Source organism: Protopterus annectens, chromosome 6.part0 (genome assembly GCF_019279795.1).
Source record: "Protopterus annectens isolate FY-2018-M chromosome 6.part0, PAN1.0, whole genome shotgun sequence".
Lineage (NCBI taxonomy): Eukaryota > Metazoa > Chordata > Ceratodontiformes > Protopteridae > Protopterus > Protopterus annectens.
Genome location: NC_056737.1, coordinates 1,496,106,457 through 1,496,129,370, shown reverse-complemented (window position 1 = coordinate 1,496,129,370; position 22,914 = coordinate 1,496,106,457). Strand labels below are relative to the sequence as shown.

At 36.1% G+C, this 22,914-nt stretch overlaps 1 protein-coding gene across 1 annotated transcript in view; it reads right to left on the bottom strand.

Moving 5' to 3' along the window:
- Positions 1-22,914, bottom strand: part of DPP10 (dipeptidyl peptidase like 10) — a 3,628,631-nt gene that overhangs the window by 3,200,203 nt on the left and 405,514 nt on the right. Inside the window, exon 3 of the mRNA XM_044074976.1 lies at positions 10,469-10,564. Within this exon, the coding sequence (XP_043930911.1) occupies positions 10,469-10,564 (96 nt within the window). The remainder of the gene's footprint in view (positions 1-10,468; positions 10,565-22,914) is intronic.

Genomic DNA, 22,914 nt, shown 5'->3' with positions numbered 1-22,914 from the left:
TGCATTATCTGGAAAGGTACTGGGGAACAACGGGATGAATTTATCAATCAACTACAAAACAGTGCCTCATTTTTAAAATCTCCCTCAGAGCTGTAACCTGGGAAGGATCACCTACTTAGACATCATGATCATCAGGAGCCCAGATGGAGAACTAGCAACACAAATTTACAGAAAACCATCATATTGTAATACATTTCTCCACTTCACCATTTGCCACCCCTTTCACCAAAAGAAAGGGGTGGTAAAAAGCCAGTTCATTAGAACGTCTTGACTTATTTCAGATGATAAGAATTGTCTGAAACAGTTCAATACCTTAAAAATTGATATATATGGATAGAGGCTACCCTTCAACACTACTAGAAAACATTTTCAAGGAGGTTTGGATGGAAAAGGAGTATAGATATGCACCGATTATGAAGAAAGGGTTACAAGAAAGGATTACAACAATTGGCCAATAATTACAAAGGGCATTAAGGTCCAGAATATAGTGGTCACACCAATATGGTTCTGCATTACACCTTGGATGCCAAGGAGATTGAATCTGTTATGTACCTGCTGCAGTGCGATGACTCCATTAAGGACTACTTTTTGTAAAATCCTTCCTTTACATGTAAAATAAAGGGAACATCAAAAATATCAAGAGGTCAAAAGTAGTAATTAAGGGGTTTCAAACGCAAGGAAGTGTGGTCATTGTCGACAGTGCCCCTATATTAACATGAATTATCAAGGTCCCTTGATGAACAAAACTGTTGGTAACATGCAGAGTGGCATTTATGATTGTGCTAGAAAGAGAATTGTTTACTTGGCTACATGTACCTCATGTATGGCATTATGCAGGCAAAACTAAAAATGCCATGAAAAAGCATATTTACCAACACTTATGCAGAATAAAACGTCAAGACATGAAAAGTGCTTTAGCCAGACAATCAAGTATATGTTCAGAGCTTAACAAGTTTGTTTGTTTATTTTGGAACAAATACAGGTCAAACCATATGGAGGGGACTGTCAAAACAAATTCTTGCAATGTGAAATGTATTTGCAAATTAGACTTAATTCAGCCAATTCACCCAGTCTCAATGGCAACATTTCAGTTTCATCTAAACTAAAAAAAACAAGCTTGTATGGTGTGATAACAGTCCTCTGGACTTATGCATTTTTACTGGGGTTATGATTCCAACTAAATGTTGTATGTACCCTTTAATAAATCCAACTAAATGATGCATGTGGCTTCTAAGAAACCAGTGGTGATGTCATCCTTTTTGACAGAGTGCTGAGGGTGTGTGTGTGTGTGTGTGTGTGTGTGTGTGTGTGTGTGTGTGTGTGTGTGTGTGTGTGTGTGTGTGTGTGTGTGCGTGTCTTAGTTCATGTAGTTCAAAAGGGATGAGTTTTGGTTGAAAGTCACAGTTCTGATGATGTCTTTGTAAGTAGATGAAAACGTTTAACTTTGACTTTGTATTTTGGTTAAATAAAAGTGTTTTTAGAGATCCTGTGATTGGCTGACTGCCTATCTAGCTAGTTGTTTAAGTACCACCTGTCTTATGTTGATGGAAACGTATTTCTTTTGAATGGGCTGCATAAATTCTCTCAGTATTATGTCAACATAAATGATCTGCATTTTCACATTTCCCTTCCTGATCCTTCGTTTCTGAAGTGAAATCACTTCAGCCTTGTCCTTATCCAGGGAGTGGCATTACATTTTCCTGTAGTTTGTTAGACAATGATAACTCCTCCTTGGCTGACCTTGTAAGTGCAGTGCTTGGTAGTTGTCAGTGTTGAGGGTAAGAGGTGCAAATAACCAAGGCTTGATTTTCTCTGGCATTTTGCAAAGAGGTTAAGGTTATGAGTTGCTAATGAATGCACTACTTCCTATGGTACAGGTTGGAGTTGCTAATGAATGCACTACTTCCTATGGTACAGGTTGGAGTTGCTAATGAATGCACTACTTCCTATGGTACAGGTTGGAGTTGCTAATGAATGCACTGCTTCCTATGGTACAGGTTGGAGTTGCTAATGAATGCACTACTTCCTATGGTATAGGTTGGAGTTGCTAATGAATGCACTACTTCCTATGGTACAGGTTATGAGTTGCTAATGAATGCACTACTTCCTATGGTACAGGTTATGAGTTGCTAATGAATGCACTCCTTCCTATGGTACAGGTTGGAGTTGCTAATGAATGCACTACTTCCTATGGTACAGGTTGGAGTTGCTAATGAATGCACTACTTCCTATGGTACAGGTTATGAGTTGCTAATGAATGCACTACTTCCTATGGTACAGGTTGGAGTTGCTAATGAATGCACTACTTCCTATGGTACAGGTTATGAGTTGCTAATGAATGCACTACTTCCTATGGTACAGGTTGGAGTTGCTAATGAATCCACTACTTCCTATGGTACAGGTTATGAGTTGCTAATGAATGCACTACTTCCTATGGTACAGGTTTGGATTTCCCCAACCTTCCTTTGCCTAACATGTGAGCCTGAGCAAGTCACTTAACCACACAGTAATTTGGGGCAATAGTGCATTTGAGCTAGGCTCATTATTGTTCTGCTTCACTGTCTGCTTAGTAACTATCTCTGTACATTAGGCTTAAGCGTTCCACGTCACAGGCACATTTAAATCTGCTACAGTAGGTCTATGCACAGATTTGCACTATGTTAGTCCTTGCTGTTAATGTAAACTCTCTGTCACCACATCACTTTGTGTTATCTTATTTTATTGTACTCTTTCTGTGACTCACAAAACAAAAAATAAAATGGTATATAGAGATATACAGGTGTTTAACCTCTGGGCTAACAGGATTCTTTTTACAGTAGACCTACATGCTGACATGGTAGATGTGACACCATTAAAAATCTAGTGTGGGTCACAACTTTACATTATACATCATAGCAAATGTGCCACTGATAAGGTAACATGAAAGTATATAATATTTATAGGGCAATACTGTTGGGCATACCTCTGAATTGTCCAGGATTTTGCAGTGTACAGATTTTTGCTTCATATTTTGAGTGTGTTCCTCATAAAATGTGATTTTTTTTCTGGCAAATTACAGAGGAATGAAGTCACTAAACAGTGGCGGACATTCACGTTTAAGACTTCATATCCTTCAAAAAATGTATGCCAATGCAAAATCTGTAATTCTAGCAACATTATAAATTTATAAGAGAAATACTTAAAATCTGTCTCTGAATTTGGGCCTTTGTCCCCCAGAATTTTTGTTTTTGCCTAGAATTCTTGGTGCTAACAGGATGAGAGGTATGCTAGTAGGGATTTGCACCCAGGCAATAAAAGAATATATTTTTAATACAGTGCTGCAAGGTCTAGCAAGAACCATTACCATATTTCACTTGTCAGCCAGTTCCTACAAACTCCTACTTAATAAAAAAAAAAAGTGACTACCAGTGGATTTCAAGTTATATACATACCGGCACTGCTTAACTGCAAGACCTGGTTACAATGTACTCAATAAATGAATAGATATATGTGTTGCATTATCATACATTGGATGAAAAAGATGGTGCTGTAATAAAGAAAATTGCAATATTGGATGACTAAATAATGTTCTTTTGACTTAAGGCTCAGGCTAAGGCTCTAAAAAAACTGTTAACATGTTTGAAAAGAGTAAAGCTTGTATAGATAATCCATGAATGTTTGAAATACTACGTAAGTGAAATAGCCATCTCTTGGAAAACATATCCAAAAAATCAATAGCCAGCCATTTGGCAACTAAATATATCTTAATCCATCACAAATATCCAGCTTTTCACTAATTTTATTAAATTGATTTTTATTAATGCATTTAATGACAAACTACAATTCACTGACATCAATAGCTAATATAAAAGTATTGGAGAGCCCCAGGAAATCTCACTCTAACTTTCACAGACACACATTAGAGAGCAACTTTATGACTTCCTTCGAAGTCAAAAGCAATCTTGTTTCTAAGCATGATCAAAACTTGTATTCTGTCATGCACACGCAATCTCCTGAAAACAATGGTGCATTTCAGGACACATTTTGTTCTGACTCCTTCTATGTACATTTTAAAATACAGTTAATAACACAGCTTGAAATTATTAATTAATATCGGTGAAACTCCATTAGTTGCAAAACCCACAGGCAAGGACAAAGTCCATATACAGAGTATAAAATTCCTCTCTGATAGAGCAGTTATAAACTTATCTTTTACTCCTATAGCAGAATTAATCTTATCAAGTTAAGACATTATGTTAAAAGCCTGTGAAGATGCAATGATTACTACTCTTGTAGAAAGATTATTATACAGATTGCTGAGAAAACAGATGTAAAGCTGGCAGATATGTCTGCAGTATACAACTTTTTAAAACTAACTATCCTAATAAGCATAGATGATCTGGGTCTGAAACTTATGAAGTACTCTTGTTTAACTGAAACCTGGGCTTACAAAAATAACGCACACACATCTATTATTTTTATTTTCTATTTCACTGTATTTTTCAGTCAGTAAGTGATCTTTGCTTTGCTCCACTACTTAGAAAGCACGGACTGACTAAGGAAAATGCATAAAAGCCAGAGATAATGTACCTAGCTATAGCACCAGTAAGTAATTTCATCATCTTGCTGCCTGCTACATATTGAAAGAATCTGTACAACTTTAGAGACATGACTAAGCTGGTTTCTTACAGAATGGAAACAAAGCCATTGTTTGCAGTTAGTGTAGCCCTTAACATATATAAGGCAAAACTTGAGGAAATTAGCATCTCTGGGAAAATAAACATCATTTAGAAAAATTAGTAAACCAGAAATGGGCTAATAAATAGATTCAAAAGAATAAGAGCAAAGGATACTGCATTTGTTTTCATATTAAAAATACAAATTACAGTTTTATCATATCTGAAAAACTGGAATATTTAATGGTATATTATTTCTGTGTATAAGGATTCCATACATTTCAATTCACATTTATAGCAGATTTTGGGGATATCTATAATTATCTCAGTTATAAAAGGAATAGAATTAATAAATATGTTAAGTTGCCTGTAAGAATGATACTTGTAGAGACAGAGACCCATCATTTCAAGTCAGCCTTCCTTCTATGAACATATTTTGTACCATGTCTTATATTTCTGGAAAAGAAGTATACCATTGCCACTGCAACAAAATCTCTTAACTAATACTATAATTAGAATTAATGTTAATAGTATTAAATAGAGAAGCAACATCAGATTCATTCCTTATACTATATGATGCGTGATTTTTATTCTTATCTTGGCAATTACTTAATTATGGATACCTATATTATTCATATTTTACAGCATTTTTGACACTACTTGAGAAAAATGTTCTAAACACAGCACGTTACCATAAAAAGAGACATGACTGCACTTGAAAGTAGCAATGAATTTAAACCACAGATTAGATTTCACAGTGATATCTCATTAAGTTGACATTTTTTCAGCTTTTAAATTGGATAAGAATGTTGAAGTTTAAATGAAGGATATGACAAAATTGTTGACAAAATATGATGAAAATATAATAACTGGAGGTAATGTTTGACAGTGAAGCAGAGGTAAAAAATAGATCCATCACCGAGAAAGACATTAATTTGTCTGTTTGAGATGTAAACCAGCAATTTCATTCTTACCTTACAAAAACACTAGCTAACCTTATCTGTATTGCAGTGACTCAGTGCTCTAACTGCAGTGTTCAATTTACAGCTAGACAGACAATACAATTTCATGTGATGTGATTAAAGGGTACATAAGATAAATCAGCAGTTTCATGCTTTTCATCTCATCAAACTAAATCAGTGATTCTTGTTTACTTTAATATGCACATAAGAAGATGTTCTCTAACATGACCTTGCTACCGTCTTAAAACATAATTTTTCAACTTCATCTTCAAATTTATTATAGTGCTTATAAAAATAAATTTCAGATTGAAGCAAGAAAAATAATAGAATCATCTTAATAAAAAATGCAAATAAGGTACAGTACATTAAATGCTAATAACCATAATGAAAATATAAATATAATCAAATAATTTGCAAAATAATGTCCATCGATCAAACACTGAAAATTTCAAATGTATGTATGAACTGGAAAACTCAGTAAAAAGTCCAAGCAATGTGATGCTCATACAGGAGCCATATCCTTTACCAATCAGGACTAAAGCTGGAATTTTTACAAGGAAAAACATCTGTGGTGTGCACTCTCTCATCAACAGTGCTGTTTGGATTTCAAGTACCTATCCTTATACTAAAGAAGAAACAGAGGGACACATTTGGTGTTTCTAAGCCAAGCTACAGACCATCAAGATGCTTAACACAACACATGCATCATTGTTAAAAAATTGTAACACATTGCAAGAAGTCAATAAATGAAGCAGCAAACTAGTGGACTGAAAGACTATTATGCCATTTGGTCTTTGGCCAATAATTGTTACTGTATGTCTATGGTTAAACTACATGAGTGAAGAAGTAAAGAAAAATTGAGTCCACATACTGCTTGATAGTACTCTAGTAAATAACATTAATATCATTAATATCAGTAGCATCATTAAAACTGCAGAAAGTAACCAAAAAGGAACAGTTTGAACTGTCAAGTGAATCTAAGAAGTTGCAGGTGCAGATCTCTAAGCACTGTATTCAGAGTCCAAACAAATAAATAGCATTAAATTTCATGAAGCCAAGAACTTTAAGCAGCCAAATCTCCATCAACTTTGGACATGCTCACAGGGAAAGGAAAACAATTATTATAAAAAAGAAAGCATATGTATGGTTTCAAATTTGAATGCATTAAAGTTACTCCATTTTTCATTTTATCGCATTGGGATCTGTCAATGATTTTAAAAGATGAGTCAGATAGATAGAAATATAAAGTAACTGGGCAATTAGACAGAATGCCAGTCTGAGCATTATGTATTATAAGATGTGTCTCTCTATAAGAATATCTATGGCTATGGCTCAGAATAGTTCTAATTCAGAACATAATATTTCTGCATAACCATAAGCACAAGGCAAATATTTACAAAGAAGCAGGATTTGTGGATAAAGCAAAGTCAATAATAGCAACAAAATAAAAACCGACACTGTTATATTATTTAAAATAACCTGCTCTTAACTATAGGTTAATGAAGTATTGCACATATGCAAATCAAAGCATTGTGATGAAGCGTGTTAACAAATACAAACACCATTAAATCAGCATTAGAACACAGGGTATAAAATTGCATGCTACTTCTGTGTCACTCTATATTCTGAAACATTTTGACTATATAAACAAACGGAAAACTCAACAGCTACAAACATTGGCTGGTGGATCTATAGAAATTATTGAAACAGTGTTGCTTTAATCCTTACAACATATAATTTAATTTTCCAACATACTACTTTTTAACACTCTATTTTCTTTGCATGCCAACCTTTATTGTATGGCTTGCTGGATTTTTTTTCACTCATCAATTCCTGAAGTATATATTCTGGCCTAGTGGCCTTCTTTTTGACAGAATATTATTTCATATTAAGGATGAAATCTATCACTTTATTTCTTTCCATATTCATTCAATCATGCATTCCTTCATTCGTCATTCATAGATTTATTATACCCATTTGTTAATGAGTAGGCTATAAAATCCTTATATTCTCATTTATTAACAAGTGAGCTATAAAACCCTTTTATTCTCATTACAAAAAACAGCTGCAGACATGTTTGATGAACATTCTTATGAAGAACAAAACCTTGTGGTCAAATTAAAAGAATTGACGGAAGTCCTGATCACAGCTCCTCACACAGTAGCTGTTTGAGTATATCTTGGCATGCACTTTAGTGAACTATCCAGTCTGGCTAATTAGAAAGTTTTCTTAGAGTGCGCCATTTCTGAATATGAAATAGACAAACTAGAAAAATCTCTGACTTTAATATAAACATAATCAAAGGCTGATCAATCTGCATTTTCAGGCAACTTACCAAGCAGAGCTGATTGACTAGTAAACTCTTGCTATCCCTTATGAAGATAACAATATTGTTAAAATAAGATCAGACAACAACCACTGCAATTTTTTTCAGAAGACTTTTGTCCTGGCATATAATTTTTCCTGCATGAATTCTAGATAGATTTTATACCAGATTGTCTGAGTTATAAAGACAGAAGTTTATGTTAGACAGCAGACCATGATAACTTCGTCCAGGCCATATACAAATGCTTCTGAATAGTATATTGGTTACACATTCAGTCTAGACAATACATGTTTAATCATTTCAAGCATAACATCTCCCTTGCATTACTTCCAAGAATGAATTAAACTTAGACTTCTGCTATACATTTTGTACAGAAATCAGTTCATAACCAAAACTGTATTTATAATTATACACATATATTGAGACCCACTGTCTAGCACCATACTTATTAATTTCATGTATTTCTTTTTCTACACTTGGCAGACTGAACTAACTTCAGATTAAATACAAACATGGCTTTTATTAGTCTTGTTTTTTTTTTTTCCTTTGTTTCATTAAGATCAACGTGAGACTAATTCAGTCCTGCAACTCCACTTATGACGTTTGTTGTAATTACAGCAGTCTATAGTGAGAGTATCTGCGATGGCCCCTCTTTACCCTGAGCCAGTAATCAAGGAGCCCCATTCCTCACCACTGACACCAGTGAGAGACCATGACTAAGAACAGGAATGGATTTACACAGTATTTCAAATGCAGCTCTCTGAGTCAAAAAAAGTTTTCCTGAAGAGCACATAGGAAATGTTTCTCCAGATCCCAAACAAGACTCACCTTGAAGCACTGTGTCCCATTTCCAAGCATCTAACACACACACACACTTGAATATCTGATTTTTCACAAACACACACACACACACACACACACACACACATTCACATCTGGGAAAGGCTGACACAGATTCACCAGCTGTGCCCTCTCTCTCCAGACTACAAGGAAAATTACTGCCACCAAGCAAATACTCTGAGGTTCTTACCAAGGGTAACCAATTATACTGAATGAAGATTAATACTGATATAAATGGTAGAGTGTGACCGAAAAAGTAAGGCTTTTCAGAGTGACCACAGTGACACTAATATAAGGGCAAGCACTCTCAAAGTGTTAAAAGTATTCTCTAAAAGTCTAACCACAATGTAAAGGTATAACATATTTATTTAACATTTGTTAACCGGGAAAGTCCAACTAGGCTCTACAGAGCCTGTTTTAAGTGGAGGCCTTAGGAGAAATGCTCCAGACGCATGGCTTTACAATATGGGAGATCCAGAGTACACGGAGGAAACCCACACAAATGCAAGGAGAACATGCAAACTCCGCACAGACGAAGAATTATTTAATAATGGATAATAAAATGGAGATCTGAAGAATACTTTATATTTAGTTACAATAAACACCAGAAATTTCAGTCACAGGAAATATGCAAATAACACACAGTTGGACAAAAGTTTACAATGCAGAAGAAAAAATAATAAATACTAAACTAATCTCACTGTACCTTTCTTAACTGAACTAAAGCAAAACTGTCCCTAGTTAACTCACTTAATATTACAAAGGAAAATGTAATGCTGAGATTCTCACTTCTACAAGACAACATGAGATACTACACACTAAATGAATTGACAACTAACAACTGAACTGTGATAACTGACATATCTCTTTTGTATATCAGATTCCAAAGAAAAAGAAAAACAAACTGCTGCCTGCCAGAGTTCCATCCTTCAGTCTAGTCACTTGACTCTGGCACAGTTCACATTCATAACACTGTTAAGATTCTGTTGCATTTTTTTTTTTAATATAAGCAACTTTTACAAATACATTTTAATACAAGCACCTGTACAACTTAATGTGACAGTCAAATGACATAAGATTATTTATAAAACTTCAGCCAGTCATGCTGGCAAATGCCACACATGCACTGTCTCACTTCTCCTGATACAGCTGGCAATACCTCACAATGTCATAGTATCCTTCAGTGTGGAAAATATTACATTCACTTTCAATTGCTTTATCTATACAAGGACTTTAACTGCAGCAAAATGTCAGAGTAATTGCCTGCTCTACTGGAAAAGTGCAGAATCATGTTATCTGCAGATACTCTTTTTGTGTGTATGTATCATATCTTACAATTTCCCAAGAAATGCAACATTAAGAAGACAACTTTGAAATGCACTGCTTGATCTCACCACTGAATGAGATGCAGGCTAATAAACATTGCTGTTGTATATTCATAGATGATTTATCTTTTCTATGGGTAATAACAGTACTTGGAAAGACCCATCAGCTGTTCAAAAGGAATATATCATGTAGTCTAAAGGCTAATTGAAAATGACAGCACAAGTAAGTGGAGATGATATATGTAAAACTAAGTTGTCGAAATATATTTGCACGGCTATTAATCTTGATGATCAGGAGATTTGCATAATTTTACATTTGTGTGATTGCTGGTCTTTAATTTTATATGAAAACAAACATACCACTAATCCACTTGGCACCCGGATCATGCACTGTAAAATTCTTCTTAAATAGATCCTCTAGACATAAGCTGCTTTCCATTAAATGTGAAGATTCATCTACAAAATTAAACACAAATAATTCAATGTAAAACTTGAACATCAGAAATGTAAGTGTTTTAAACACTTTGAAACATACACATGCATATTATTTGAATAATACATTGTTTCCAGTTCTGTTTGATGTAAGTAGTGAAGACCATTGATTTTAATGAAAGCAAGATGAGTTGTCAACTACAGGTTGTTCAGAGAATTAGTCACTGTTAAAAGTGCAAAAGGTCACCCTGGTTTTGCATAATTATTACATCATTATTGCTTATTACATCATTATTGCAACTTTGTACTGACATACTGTGACTGTAAATCAGGGTTCTAGGAACAACCTCTATGACTTACAAATCCAGTATCCCAATAGCCACTACCTTAAATAAGTTCCTATACTCCGAGACCCTAGAAGATCAGCCATGTGGGTGAAGGTTCAGGGGTCATCATGCACTATTGATGGTGAGTCATAACTTACCAGATGGAACTCCAGAAAACAGAGTGTTGCATATGGAGCAAGTAAGCATTATTAACAAGAAGTCCCCAATTACACATATATGTGTGCACACACACGTGTGTGTGTGTGTGTGTGTGTGTGTGTGTGTGTGTGTGTGTGTGTGTGTGAGTGTGAGTGTGAGTGTGTGTGTGTGTGTGTGTGTGTGTGTGTGTGTGTGTGTGTGTGTGTGTGTGTGTGTGTCTGTGCTTGCTTCATTCCCTACAGAGTGAATGCCTCTCAACTACCATGAGTTTGTGATTGTTTCCGATTTTTCTACCTTTGTCTTGTCCATCATAAAATTTTTGATTTTCAGATAAATCACTGAGGATTGCATATTTCTTACTGTTCACAAAATGCATGATAATGTAAACATCTGCCATTATATTAACTTAAAAGAAATAGAATAATATTTAAAAAGTGTCTTTTATTTTGTCCACCCTTTATTTTTGTCATCTCCAGAATTCTTGAGCAAAGAAGTTGAGAGGTACACAAGAAACAATGTTTTTCAGAAGCTGAAAATTACACATGGACCAACATGTCTCAATTGTTCCTAATTTTTCTGAACATTTCTGACTTTGGAAAGCATTTGTTTGCCCTGTCCTTGATTTCCTTATTAATCATTAAGGATTACAGACAAGTCAATAATGCCACATATTAGAGTTGCATACTTTGTATTGTTCAGAAAATACATACTGATGTTAAACTGGTTGTTTAATTGTTGATTTCTGATTCAGTCCATTCACTATTTTTGGCTATGTCCAGAAAGTTTTAGGAAAGAATTGTATACCTGTGCAGGGATACCACCCTACATTATTCATGAAAATGTAAATAAAAAAATAAATATTGTGCTATGGGCTGTGTCTAATGCTAACACTTCCCACAGTTTTATCTCATTCTCTTCAAAAATAAATAAATAAATGAAACACATACCTGTAAAGGAAAAACTATCCCTAAAGATCCACATCATGATGATTTCTGCCAGTTTCTACTCAATTGGCTCCCCTAGTGGGAAAACACTGTAATTGGTTCTTAAGGGCAACAAATCAAAGGTGCTTAGACTGCATTATTATAGGACTATTGCTACAATTAGAAAAAAAAAATTATAATGCCAGGCACCTTACATATTTATAAAGATAGAGATTCAAAGGGCATACAAAGTATGGCTAGTCTTTGTCAATACTCACTCTCTTAGGGTAATTACTGCCTCCAGGAGGGAAAAACAAGTCAGAATCAGAATGAATTTATGAGCACCCACCTGGTCATCAAAATTTCAAGGTTTGTCTTGAGTAGGTGTATCACTGTTTTTATGTAGCATTTTGCAGACATGGGGGAAACACTGAGTAATACATTTTTCCATCCAACATGTCTTCTCTGTTTGTTGATGGAGATTCATGTCATTAATGCAAGGGTTTGTTTTGCAGAGGCCAAGGTCATTGTCTCAATAACACAGAATGCAAGACATAAGTCATAACCCAGGAGTTTACATGAGACACAGTATACGGACAGAGTTTAAAGCCTGTTTTGGTAACTGTAGGGCTTGTGACCTTTTATTTAGGATTGTCTTCGGTCATAATAGCTATGTGATGTGCTTGGATAGAGGTGAAAAAAAATAGGCTTTCAATTCTATAACTGATCTGACCATGGTAAAATAAGGAGGAAATATAACTTGGAAAAGATAGCTTTACTTATTAACTAGGCTAGATGGATGGATTTCCTGATTACTATTGCTACACAGTAGTCAAAAAATAGGCAGTTGTCTACAAGAGTGTTGAGAAGTATGATGGCCACATCATTTGCAAGTAGGCTGCAACAATGTTTTGTTTACAAAAGGTGACAATGTCACACTTCTTTTCATGTAACTGAAGCCCCATGCCCTCAGACATTATTGGTTTGTATGGTTGTCACACTTCTTTTCATGTAACTGAAGCCCCATGCCCTCAGACATTATTGGTTTGTATGGTTGTCACACTTCTTTTCATGTAACTGAAGCCCCATGCCCTCAGACATTATTGGTTTGTATGGTTTAGCCTTGCTGGATTCAGCTGATGAGTGAATAAGAGCACACAAGTTGCAGTCATTGGCACATTTAGTTAGCAATATGTCTGAGTTACTGGTATGGAGATCCAGCAAGAAGGTACTGACCACTAGGGGTCCAGGTACTGAGCCCTAAGGACAGAATGGGTCCTAATACTGAGCCTTGAGGATTAATTGTACTCACCTTTTTATTTAATTTATTTATTGACATTTGATTATCAAGAATGTCTGACTGTGTAAAAGACCATTCTCAGCAGAGAAAAGCTCCATTTTTTTTACAAAAGATTTTAAGAACAATAATTTTACAATCTTCAAAAATAAAACAAAAACATCTGCAGTTTAAATAATTATAACAATTTTGAGATAATATTAAAACACTGGTTAACAACTGATATAAGATATATGTTACAGCTACTAGGGTAGCTAGTAGCTGTAGCATAGTCCAGATATAGGCGTGCTGCTTCTGGAATTGTTTGTAGTGATTTGTTTGTTCTGAGCACATTTTCCAGTCCATCTTAAATTGGAAGAGACCTATCTGCACTTTTGTGACAGAACTGTGGTAATTGGGACCTGTCTTGTAAAGAGAGGCTGATCTAGGGCTTGGAATAAGCATTGTCATTGGTCTTTTTGAATCTTTCAAAAATTTTTTTCAAGTTTTTAACTTCTGATATTTAGGTCCTGTATTTCAACAGGTTTATACTTGTTTGTGCATTGCACAACACTGTACACTGCTGCTCAGTTGTGTGCCAAAGCCAAACAGTTAAATTCAACAAATTTCCCCTAAACCCCAAGTAGAAATATTCATCCAATGAGCTCCTCCACGATCAAGTCTGAACAGTCACCCCTAATAACAAAAGTCTTCAACCTAGCATTATGGGCAGTTGGACTATGCTTGTTTCTCCTGCCAGCCTTGTAGACTTGGGTTTCTTAAAACAGTGTAGCAATTGACTCATGCACGCAGACAGCCACCTACTAATAACACACACTAGTATGGAGTGCAAGACAAGTATTTACACCAAGAATCTACAATCTATGCTCTCTCACACTCAAAACAGTAACACTGAGAATGCAGTCAACTCACCCACCACTACATATGCTCACAGTATTACTATACATACACATACCACTACTCATACACTCTCAAAAAACCTAGCAAAACACCAGAGACCTCTAAAACACAAGAGTGCTACAACTAACACAGTCTGCACATCACCCATGACACATAGCAACACCAGTGTCTCACCCATCAAGCCAGTAAGGTGTAACACTGAAAAAACAGATGCTCTTGTCATTGGAGACTCAATAGTGAGACACATAGATGTCCCATTCACCAGGTTGGGCAAAGAGAAAGTCATTGTCAGCTGCCTGTTCAGTGAAGGATTCATCAGATCATGCATGCACTCAGGTCTTTCATCAACAAGTACCATTATGACTCTGTCATAGTTCATGTTGGTGTGAATGACCTGAGAAATACCTCACTGGACTATATGAAGACAGACATGGCTGAGTTCTCCGAGTATGTGTCCAGGCAGGCATGTCCCTAGCCTTGAGCAGCATACCACCCTCACATAAAATGATGCCACAGTATGAACAAAAAAAGATTGATTTCAATAACTGGCAGAGTTTTTAGAGCATTCAAGGGGTATTCATTTCCTGCCAGCCTGGGAAGCCATGGTCAACAAATCTCGCTGCTTTGCCAGGTGCAGTGTGTACCTGGCACCTCTAGGATTTTTGGCTGCTGGCAAAGGCTTTTGCTTCCCCCATAGTGCCTTTTTTAGGCAAGGTCTCGAAAACAATATTACCAATGTGAAACTAACCAATCAGAATAAAATAAGGGTCAGGCTGCTAAATACTAGGAGCTTAAACCAAAAACTGCACTTCCTGGTAGCACTTCTATCATTAGAAGATGTAGATGTCTGTGCAGTCACAGAAAACTGGTTCAGGGCCTCAGAGAGTACTCTGGCCTTGCAAGGCTACAATGCTATCCACACCTTTAGACCACAAAATGAACGTGGGAAAATCAAAGCAGGCAGTGTTTCAATCTATATTAGAGATAAATTCATCTCACATCTAGTTACACTGGACAACTTGATGGAGTTACTCCAATTCAAAGTTACAATGTAAGACATCCATGCAGGCCATAGCCAGTTATAGATCCCCCTCCATGGGTGATGATGGTCAAGAAGCCTACTTGACCAAATTGGAGACAATCCAAATTTTACCAAAACACTGGTTATTATTGGGATTTCAATTATCCCACCATCAATTGGGAAGCCTACTCTAGCCTAAACTCACTAGTGCAACATTTCCTTGACTTTGTTAACTCAAATGCACTGGAACAAATATTCTGGATCTGCTCCTCACCAACTTGTCAAACAGGTGCATTGCTGTAACTGTTGGACCCACATTAGTTAAAACTGACCACAAGTTTTAGGGAACATCAATACTGTTTTAAAAAGGAGGACACAAAATGTGCCTTATTTAAACACACCCTGAAATGTTCAAACTATAAGAAGCTTATTTTATCAGTCATGGAACAGTGGCACCTGGATTTAAGGGGAGGGGATTGTAAAAATAATTTAGAACAAAGAGAAGCCTTATGGCAAATTAAGTTATGTGCAGACAGGGCCTCTGGACAATATGGTTAATATAATTTTTTTTTAAAATAGAAGGGTATATGTAAATAAGTTATTAGAATGTATTTAAGGACTCGTAGTTGTTTTAATTAGTGTTTTTAACATTAATTGTTTAATTGGTACATTTGTGCCTGATTAGGAATTTAATGCATTTAAATTTGTTGAATTACTGTGATTCATTGTGTTCTGAAGAAGTGTCTTGATGAAAGTGGCTAATAAACTATGTGGTATGCTAGTACAGTGTGATTTGTTCAGCCTTGCTGGTTTGGGCTTACTCGAGGTTTTGGTTATTTGTGGTTTCTCTTTTACCTTACCTTGGACTGGTGGCTCTTTTTGGTTTCATTATATTTTCCATTTTGCCATAGCTGAAGCAGCAAGGGATGCCTTGTTGGATGTTTCTGTACATCCTCCACCTGGTCTAAGGGAGTCCAAGTTGTTGCAAATTTTACTTGAGGACATAGCTGCCTGTGAAAGTTTGGGTTTATATTATATTCTCAAAAGCCGACAATATCAAAGCTGATATTGTCAACACGAGAAAAGTGAAAGAGGAGAACATTGAACGTGTAAATGGAAATCTCAGTAAGGGGAGATTTCTCTTTACTGTCATGTAGTGTGGTCTCGGAGTTGTTATATTTAAGTAGCGGTGGTGTGGGAGGTGGAGGGGGGCTTGCCCCCCTGCTTAAACCCATTAGGCTACTTTTTTCTTTTTTTTTGTTGTTGTTTTAATAAGTTCAGTGTTTGAAGAGCTCGACCATATGGTGTTTGATGTTTTCAAATGTCGATCTTATAATACAGACCCGAAAGTTGCAGTGCTTATTCCACTTTTGATGTAGCATACAGGTTCCAAGAACATGCAATGCCCTCTATGGCTTTAAGAGACCGGGGGGCACTGAATCAAAGAATCAATCAAAACAAAGACATCCTCTTGTGTGACAGGGTGTTGACATCATTTCCAAGGGATTAAGAAGGAACGGGAATAGTGAGTCTACAAATGAACACCAGAAAAAGGGTGAACAAGATTTTAATGAACTACCCTTGCCTTCACCATAGAAAGATATCTCAGACTTCGTTTAAAAAGGAGCTAGACTAAAAACAACTTTTTTTCAAACCAAGAAAGAGGGAATGGAGAGAGTTCAAACACTGAGACCTCAATGGCGAACAAGGTCAGACTCATCCATGGACATTTAGACAGACAGGTACGATGCTAGGATTTATACCTGTCTAATTTTTGTCTAAATATTCATCATGAAAAGGTTTTGAAGCTTGGGTTGACTTTTGTTCCTGCCCTTAGGGCTGAAGTTTCCAGGACAATTCTAAATGGGAAAGAATATGTACGCAAATTAAATTCAAGTTATATTTTAAATGATAATAAAACGAGGTAAACGACCAAATACCAGATACCCCAATAGCAGCTAATAACAAGAGACAAAATACTTCCAAAAGGCTGCTGAGGCAAGATTCCAGTGTCTTTTTGTAGAAAGTAAAAAGTACCAGGAATTAAACTAGTAGTACCACTTTACTGCTCACACTAGCGCTTTCACAAATGCTTTGTCACACCTGTCAAACAGTATCACACACACTGACCACACAGAGATAGCAAACCTGCAAGCAGATATGTTTGGTGAAAATTTCACTCCCTTATCCCCTCCTAACTTACAAAAAACTTCCACTAATCACCCCCCACACACACTCCACATATCTGAAGACTGGGGAATTTGAGTAGCCTCATCTGTAAGGCCAGGGAATGTATCATTATGGACCTCATAAATAAAGATATAGGTGACCTTCAAACCCTGGATCTTAACCAATTTGGCTTTGTAAAGAGCAGATGCTGCCTGTTAAATCTGGTGGATTTCTTTGAAAATGTGAGCAAGGCCATTTTAAAGGGCAAATCTGTGCACACAGCATACCTCAACCTGGCAAAGGCTTTTGACACAATCCCACATACAGGCATTACCAATAAACTTAGAAAACTGAATGTAAACCCCTTCATTGTAAGATGGGTTACCAACTAGCTCACAAACTGGACACACACTGTCAAAGTGGATGATTCACATCAACCAGCAGACCTGTTACCACTGGGTACCACAAGGGTCAGTACTGGGCCTGTACCATTTGGTATGTACTTCTCAGAAGTTCAGGTCAAAACTAATGGTTGTGGCTAACCGAGTTTACAGACGATTGCAAACTAAGTACAATCACTGAATCCCCAAATTATGTCAGTATACTCCAGGACAGTCTCACTCAGACCAGTGACTGGTGTATTAGGCACGGTGTTAAACTGAATGCAAAGAAATGCATCATCATCCCCTTCAGCACAGTGTCCCCTCACACTATCCAATCAACAGCAATACTCTAAGTACCCATGAAGTGGTAATGGACCTGGGATCACAAGTTGACAGTGACCTTAACATCTACCACCATGTCTATACTGCAGTAAGGAAAGATTTCTATGTAGCACACTTGATTAGTAAAAGCATTGTCTCGAGTGTAAAAGAAGTTAAAACCCTACTATACTTGCCACTTATCCAGCCCATAGTTGAGTATAAAGCCCCATACGGCATGTACCAAACTAAGCACCTGCAGCAATTACCGAGACCTCAGAAGTTTCTGACAAAGAAGACGCATTGCACAAAATGATTAAAATCCCTGTCACTATACTCCATACTGTATAGATTTCTTAGGGGAGACTTATGTCTGGCCTACAGAGCAATCCAAGACCCCAACCTAATGAAGTTGCTGCATATCCATAAATCAAACGGGACTAGGGCTGCCTGTTCCAGGGACCTAAATATGGCCTGCAACTTAAATAGAACATGCTAGAGGGACAGATTTATCTCCCAGGTACTGCCTTGTCATTGGAACAGGGTTACAATTCATGTGAAACAGAACATCTCTATGACATTGTTCAAGAGGATCTTGAACAAGTGGATGGGGCACCGTAAATTCTTACTGGGGATATTATCACTAAATGCAATCTTGGGTACTGACTAGCATTTCTATGGTATTACATTGGGATGAAAAGGCTAGGCTTAAAATGAACTTTGGGTCGATAGCCTAGTAATCCTTTGATAGTATGATCTAACCACAAAATCTGTACTGGCAAGTGCTAAAAATATTGTCTTACCAAAGCTCAAATGTACTCTAAAATTACTAATGTCATCTTCTGGAAATACATATCACAAGACTACGAATTATAATATACAAATTATGCAGATTTGCAACCCTTTTGGTAGGTAGAGGTATTGCTGTGTTTCGTTACCCAAAGCAAGACACTGATCACTAACTGAAAAAAATAGCTTGCTTCTCATAATCTTGATATATCAGCTACCCTCATCATTTACACTTCATGTCTTCTATATACAATTTTATTCTCCCTACTTATTACGACCTTTGCTGTCATGGTGGCTGTGTGTTAATTCTTAAAAGACTAAACTACCCAATGAACAGAGTAGCTAGGGCCTTCTCCAAAACAGCCCCATCAATATTCTGTGCCTTAACATCAGCAAACCAGACCCAAGACAGAAAATATGTTGAAGATTATACTCCTGGCAGATTCCTACGGACTACTGTGAGGCGATCTGTGCCGAACTTCAAAGGCATTATGCAATCCAGCCCTGATGGATCTACTACTTATTCACAAAAGAAAACAACAGGAGAAGTACTGGACCAATGGATCTAAACCTCATCTGTGACATAAACAAAACATGTTGGAGGGGTGTGCATGCATCTCAGAGGTTACCCTTCTGTGGAACAGACTTTCTATTCCTGTGAAGCAGAGCTCTTCCCAATGCCTATTCAAACGTTATTTGATCCAATGGATGAGAAATCGCAAATTCAGTTCTACTATCTTGCACAGTGCAGATGTTTTCAGACATCTGCTTGGAGACCCTCACCTTTTTACCAGTTTAAACTTCATGCTCCATCATATCCAACATCACTTCTGCGAGTCTCATTCCTACTCAGGCTGCTCTTAACTAGCTCCACATTCCCATCCTTCCTAAATTAATATTATTTAAAAAAGTTTTAATAGAAAGTCACAAATGTTTTCCATATACTATGCCATACATTAGGTGTGCTTGCTTATTAACATGTATTGTATGACCTGTGATTCTAGTCATGATTGAAAAGGGTTGGTCTGGCTGTTAAAAAAATAAGTAAAAAATAAAAATAAATGAATTAAATTAAAGTGAATGAATAAATTAATAAATAATGCATGCATGTGTATTTTGTGTGTGGTGTTTCAAGAATATACAATAGGGCTCTTAAATATTAAAAATATATATTTATGTATATATATATATATATATATATATATGTATATGTAGATATATATATATATATGTATATGTATATATATATATATATATATATATATATATATATATATATATATTTTTTTTTTTTTAACCAATTAAATGTATGTACCCCTTTTCATGAGCTCAGTTACGTTATTACATTCATACAATTATCTCCTATTATAGAAGCAGTAAACAGAAATGTTACTGTGTTTTTTTTTGGAAAGTATAACATGGACAAATTGCTATTAACAACAATAATATTAACAATAATAATAATAAATCGACATAAATGAATCAGCAGTTGTATGTGCTGTTCTGCATGCTATGTACTTTTATAAATGCACAGAAATATGCTTGTTACAAAAAATGGAACTGCACTTTTGCCACCAACATTTCTATACTGACCAAGGGATGCAAATCTTATTTTCATGCTAAGTGGTCTAGCGGTCAATGCTGAGGACAACCCCCTTAACTTTATGTTAAAAGAGCAATGTGTGGTGGATCCACTTGTGCAGATGCTGATCTTATTCTGGTTTATTCTGGTTTAGTGCATGCTGGGGACAGAACACAGTATTAGAAAGCTCCAATATGAAAAAAAATGCTGTGATTGTTGTTTTTACTTTTTTAATGCAAGAAAGCAGAAATATCTCTGGGCAGTGGCAACATTACACACCACCCACAGTGTCACATACTTGTACTTTTTTATTGAACTTTTATTGCAATCAACATAAGGGTTGGGATGCTCTATAGCGGCACATAGAAATGCGTAAGAGTAGCTGCCAGAAATGCAGCCATTGTGTTGTGAAGGCAGTGGTCTCTCATGGCACAAGGTGTTAAGGAGCAGGATCAGAAGATGATGACTGATGCATAGCAAATTACCTACATTTTTGAATACTGGTCAAAAGTTAATGCCACTCTTGCGTTTTGTGGTCACAGTACTTTGTGTGCAGTGTAATTGCTAACAAACCACTTGCTACATTTAAACATAGCAACAATTATTGGCTACATTTGTTAAAAGTAGAAAAGAAGAGAGAAACATTTTACAAAGAGTTGAGGAGTAAAGACAGACATGGACCTGGCTGACTCCTTAGGCAAGGAGCATCAGAGAGGTGACTAACAGACGTGGCTCTCCATTTGGGTGGGGAACAGGCTGCAAAGGTCAATTAAATTATAACTTTTGAATGATTACCAATATATTTTTTGAGGCAAAAGTATATGTGAAAGAACAATACTGTAATTATATTTATATGATCCATTATTGGCAAATCTATTGTACTCTCTCATAAAGGGAAGATTGGATACTTATGCACATTATGCATGTTTTATATCTACGTCTTATTACAAGTACATGACATTTTTGATGTGAACTGCTTCTGCAGAGCCAGTATATGGTCCTTATTTACACCTAATATAGCCAGTGTATGAGAAGGCTTTTGTTGTCTTAATCTGGAACAGTGCTTGGTTTCAACTGGGGAGCTATTTGACTTCTGCAAATAAACTGAGTATAAGTAGTGTCCAGCAGATATGCAGTGAAAGTATCATTATGAATGAAGTCAAAATTCTTTGCATTTCGCCAGAAGAAAAAAAATCTATTTTTTCTGTATGTTAACAAAACATAGCTACAATGACTTGTTTTCAAGTGGATGAATCTACTGAGTCACATTAAGATGCATGTTGTAATGGAAGCTCTGTGTTAAGAACTGTAGAGTAGTTTTTTAGCAGTACAGTATGTGGGTATTGCCAGAAAATGTTCTTTTCAAATATGAAAATGGAACAGAGAAGTATTTGAAACATATGCCCCAGTAGTCTTATTTCTTTTGCATTTACTGTGTGCAGTTGTCATTTTTTTGTTTTGTATTTTAATTGTAGCAATGGCCAAAGTACATCTGGTTTGAGTTGGCAATGCAAAAAATGTAAAAGTCCTCTACAGTTAACCAGCATTTTTTTCTGATCTAACATGCTGGCATTACCATTGCCAAACTTTCATGCAAGTAAAGCCATGGGTTTGAATTCAGAAGTGGGTGGAGATATAACCTTTCAAAGATAGGTCACAGTGCCTTTAGTTATTGAGCATTTATTGACACAATTTAACATTTTGCATTATGCCCCACTTTTCATTTTGAGTGCATTTCTGAACTTGTGTTCAGTACACTGCACACATGTATTGCCTAGAAACATCTTTATTAAGCTGTCAGTACATCAGAAGTAAATCTCATATACATATAAATATATATATATATATATATATATATATATATATATATATATATATATATATATGTGTGTGTGTGGTGTGTGTGTGTGTGTGTAGAAAGAGAGAGAGTGGGAGAGACAGATTTCAGTTGTAGCATGCTATGCTTCCAAGATACTAAAACTGGGACGTCAAATTCAGAGATGTGCTGCATTGAATGCCTGGTGGTTAGAATTGCAGTCTTAAATTAATATTCTGACTGAATTCCTTTTTGTTTTTTCATGACCACATTGTAATGAAACTTCAAAAGAGTTCAGAGGTGTAGCCTTTCAAAGACAAGCTCTGACACAGACTGACATTTTTGCTTTATGCACAGTTTTCATTTTTGATGCTGTGGTGAAATTGTGCTAAGTATGCTGAGTACAACAATGTCTTAAATGCTTCTTGTTTTGTGTTGTTAATATATTAAAAATAAAAACAATCTATGTTTCACTAGAAAAAATATCGCATTTGTAATATGTTGTGGTTAGAATGCTATGTTTGCAATCAGCTGAAGCTGTGCAGTTAATTTCTGATGAGCGATGCATTGCACATTCCGAGGTTAAAATTGTATCCTTGGGTGTGTTGTGTAGCTGAGTGCCCTGTTGTTATTGTGTGAAAGTTTCATAACATGATCTCAAAGGGTGGCAGAGGAGTAACCTTTCATAGAC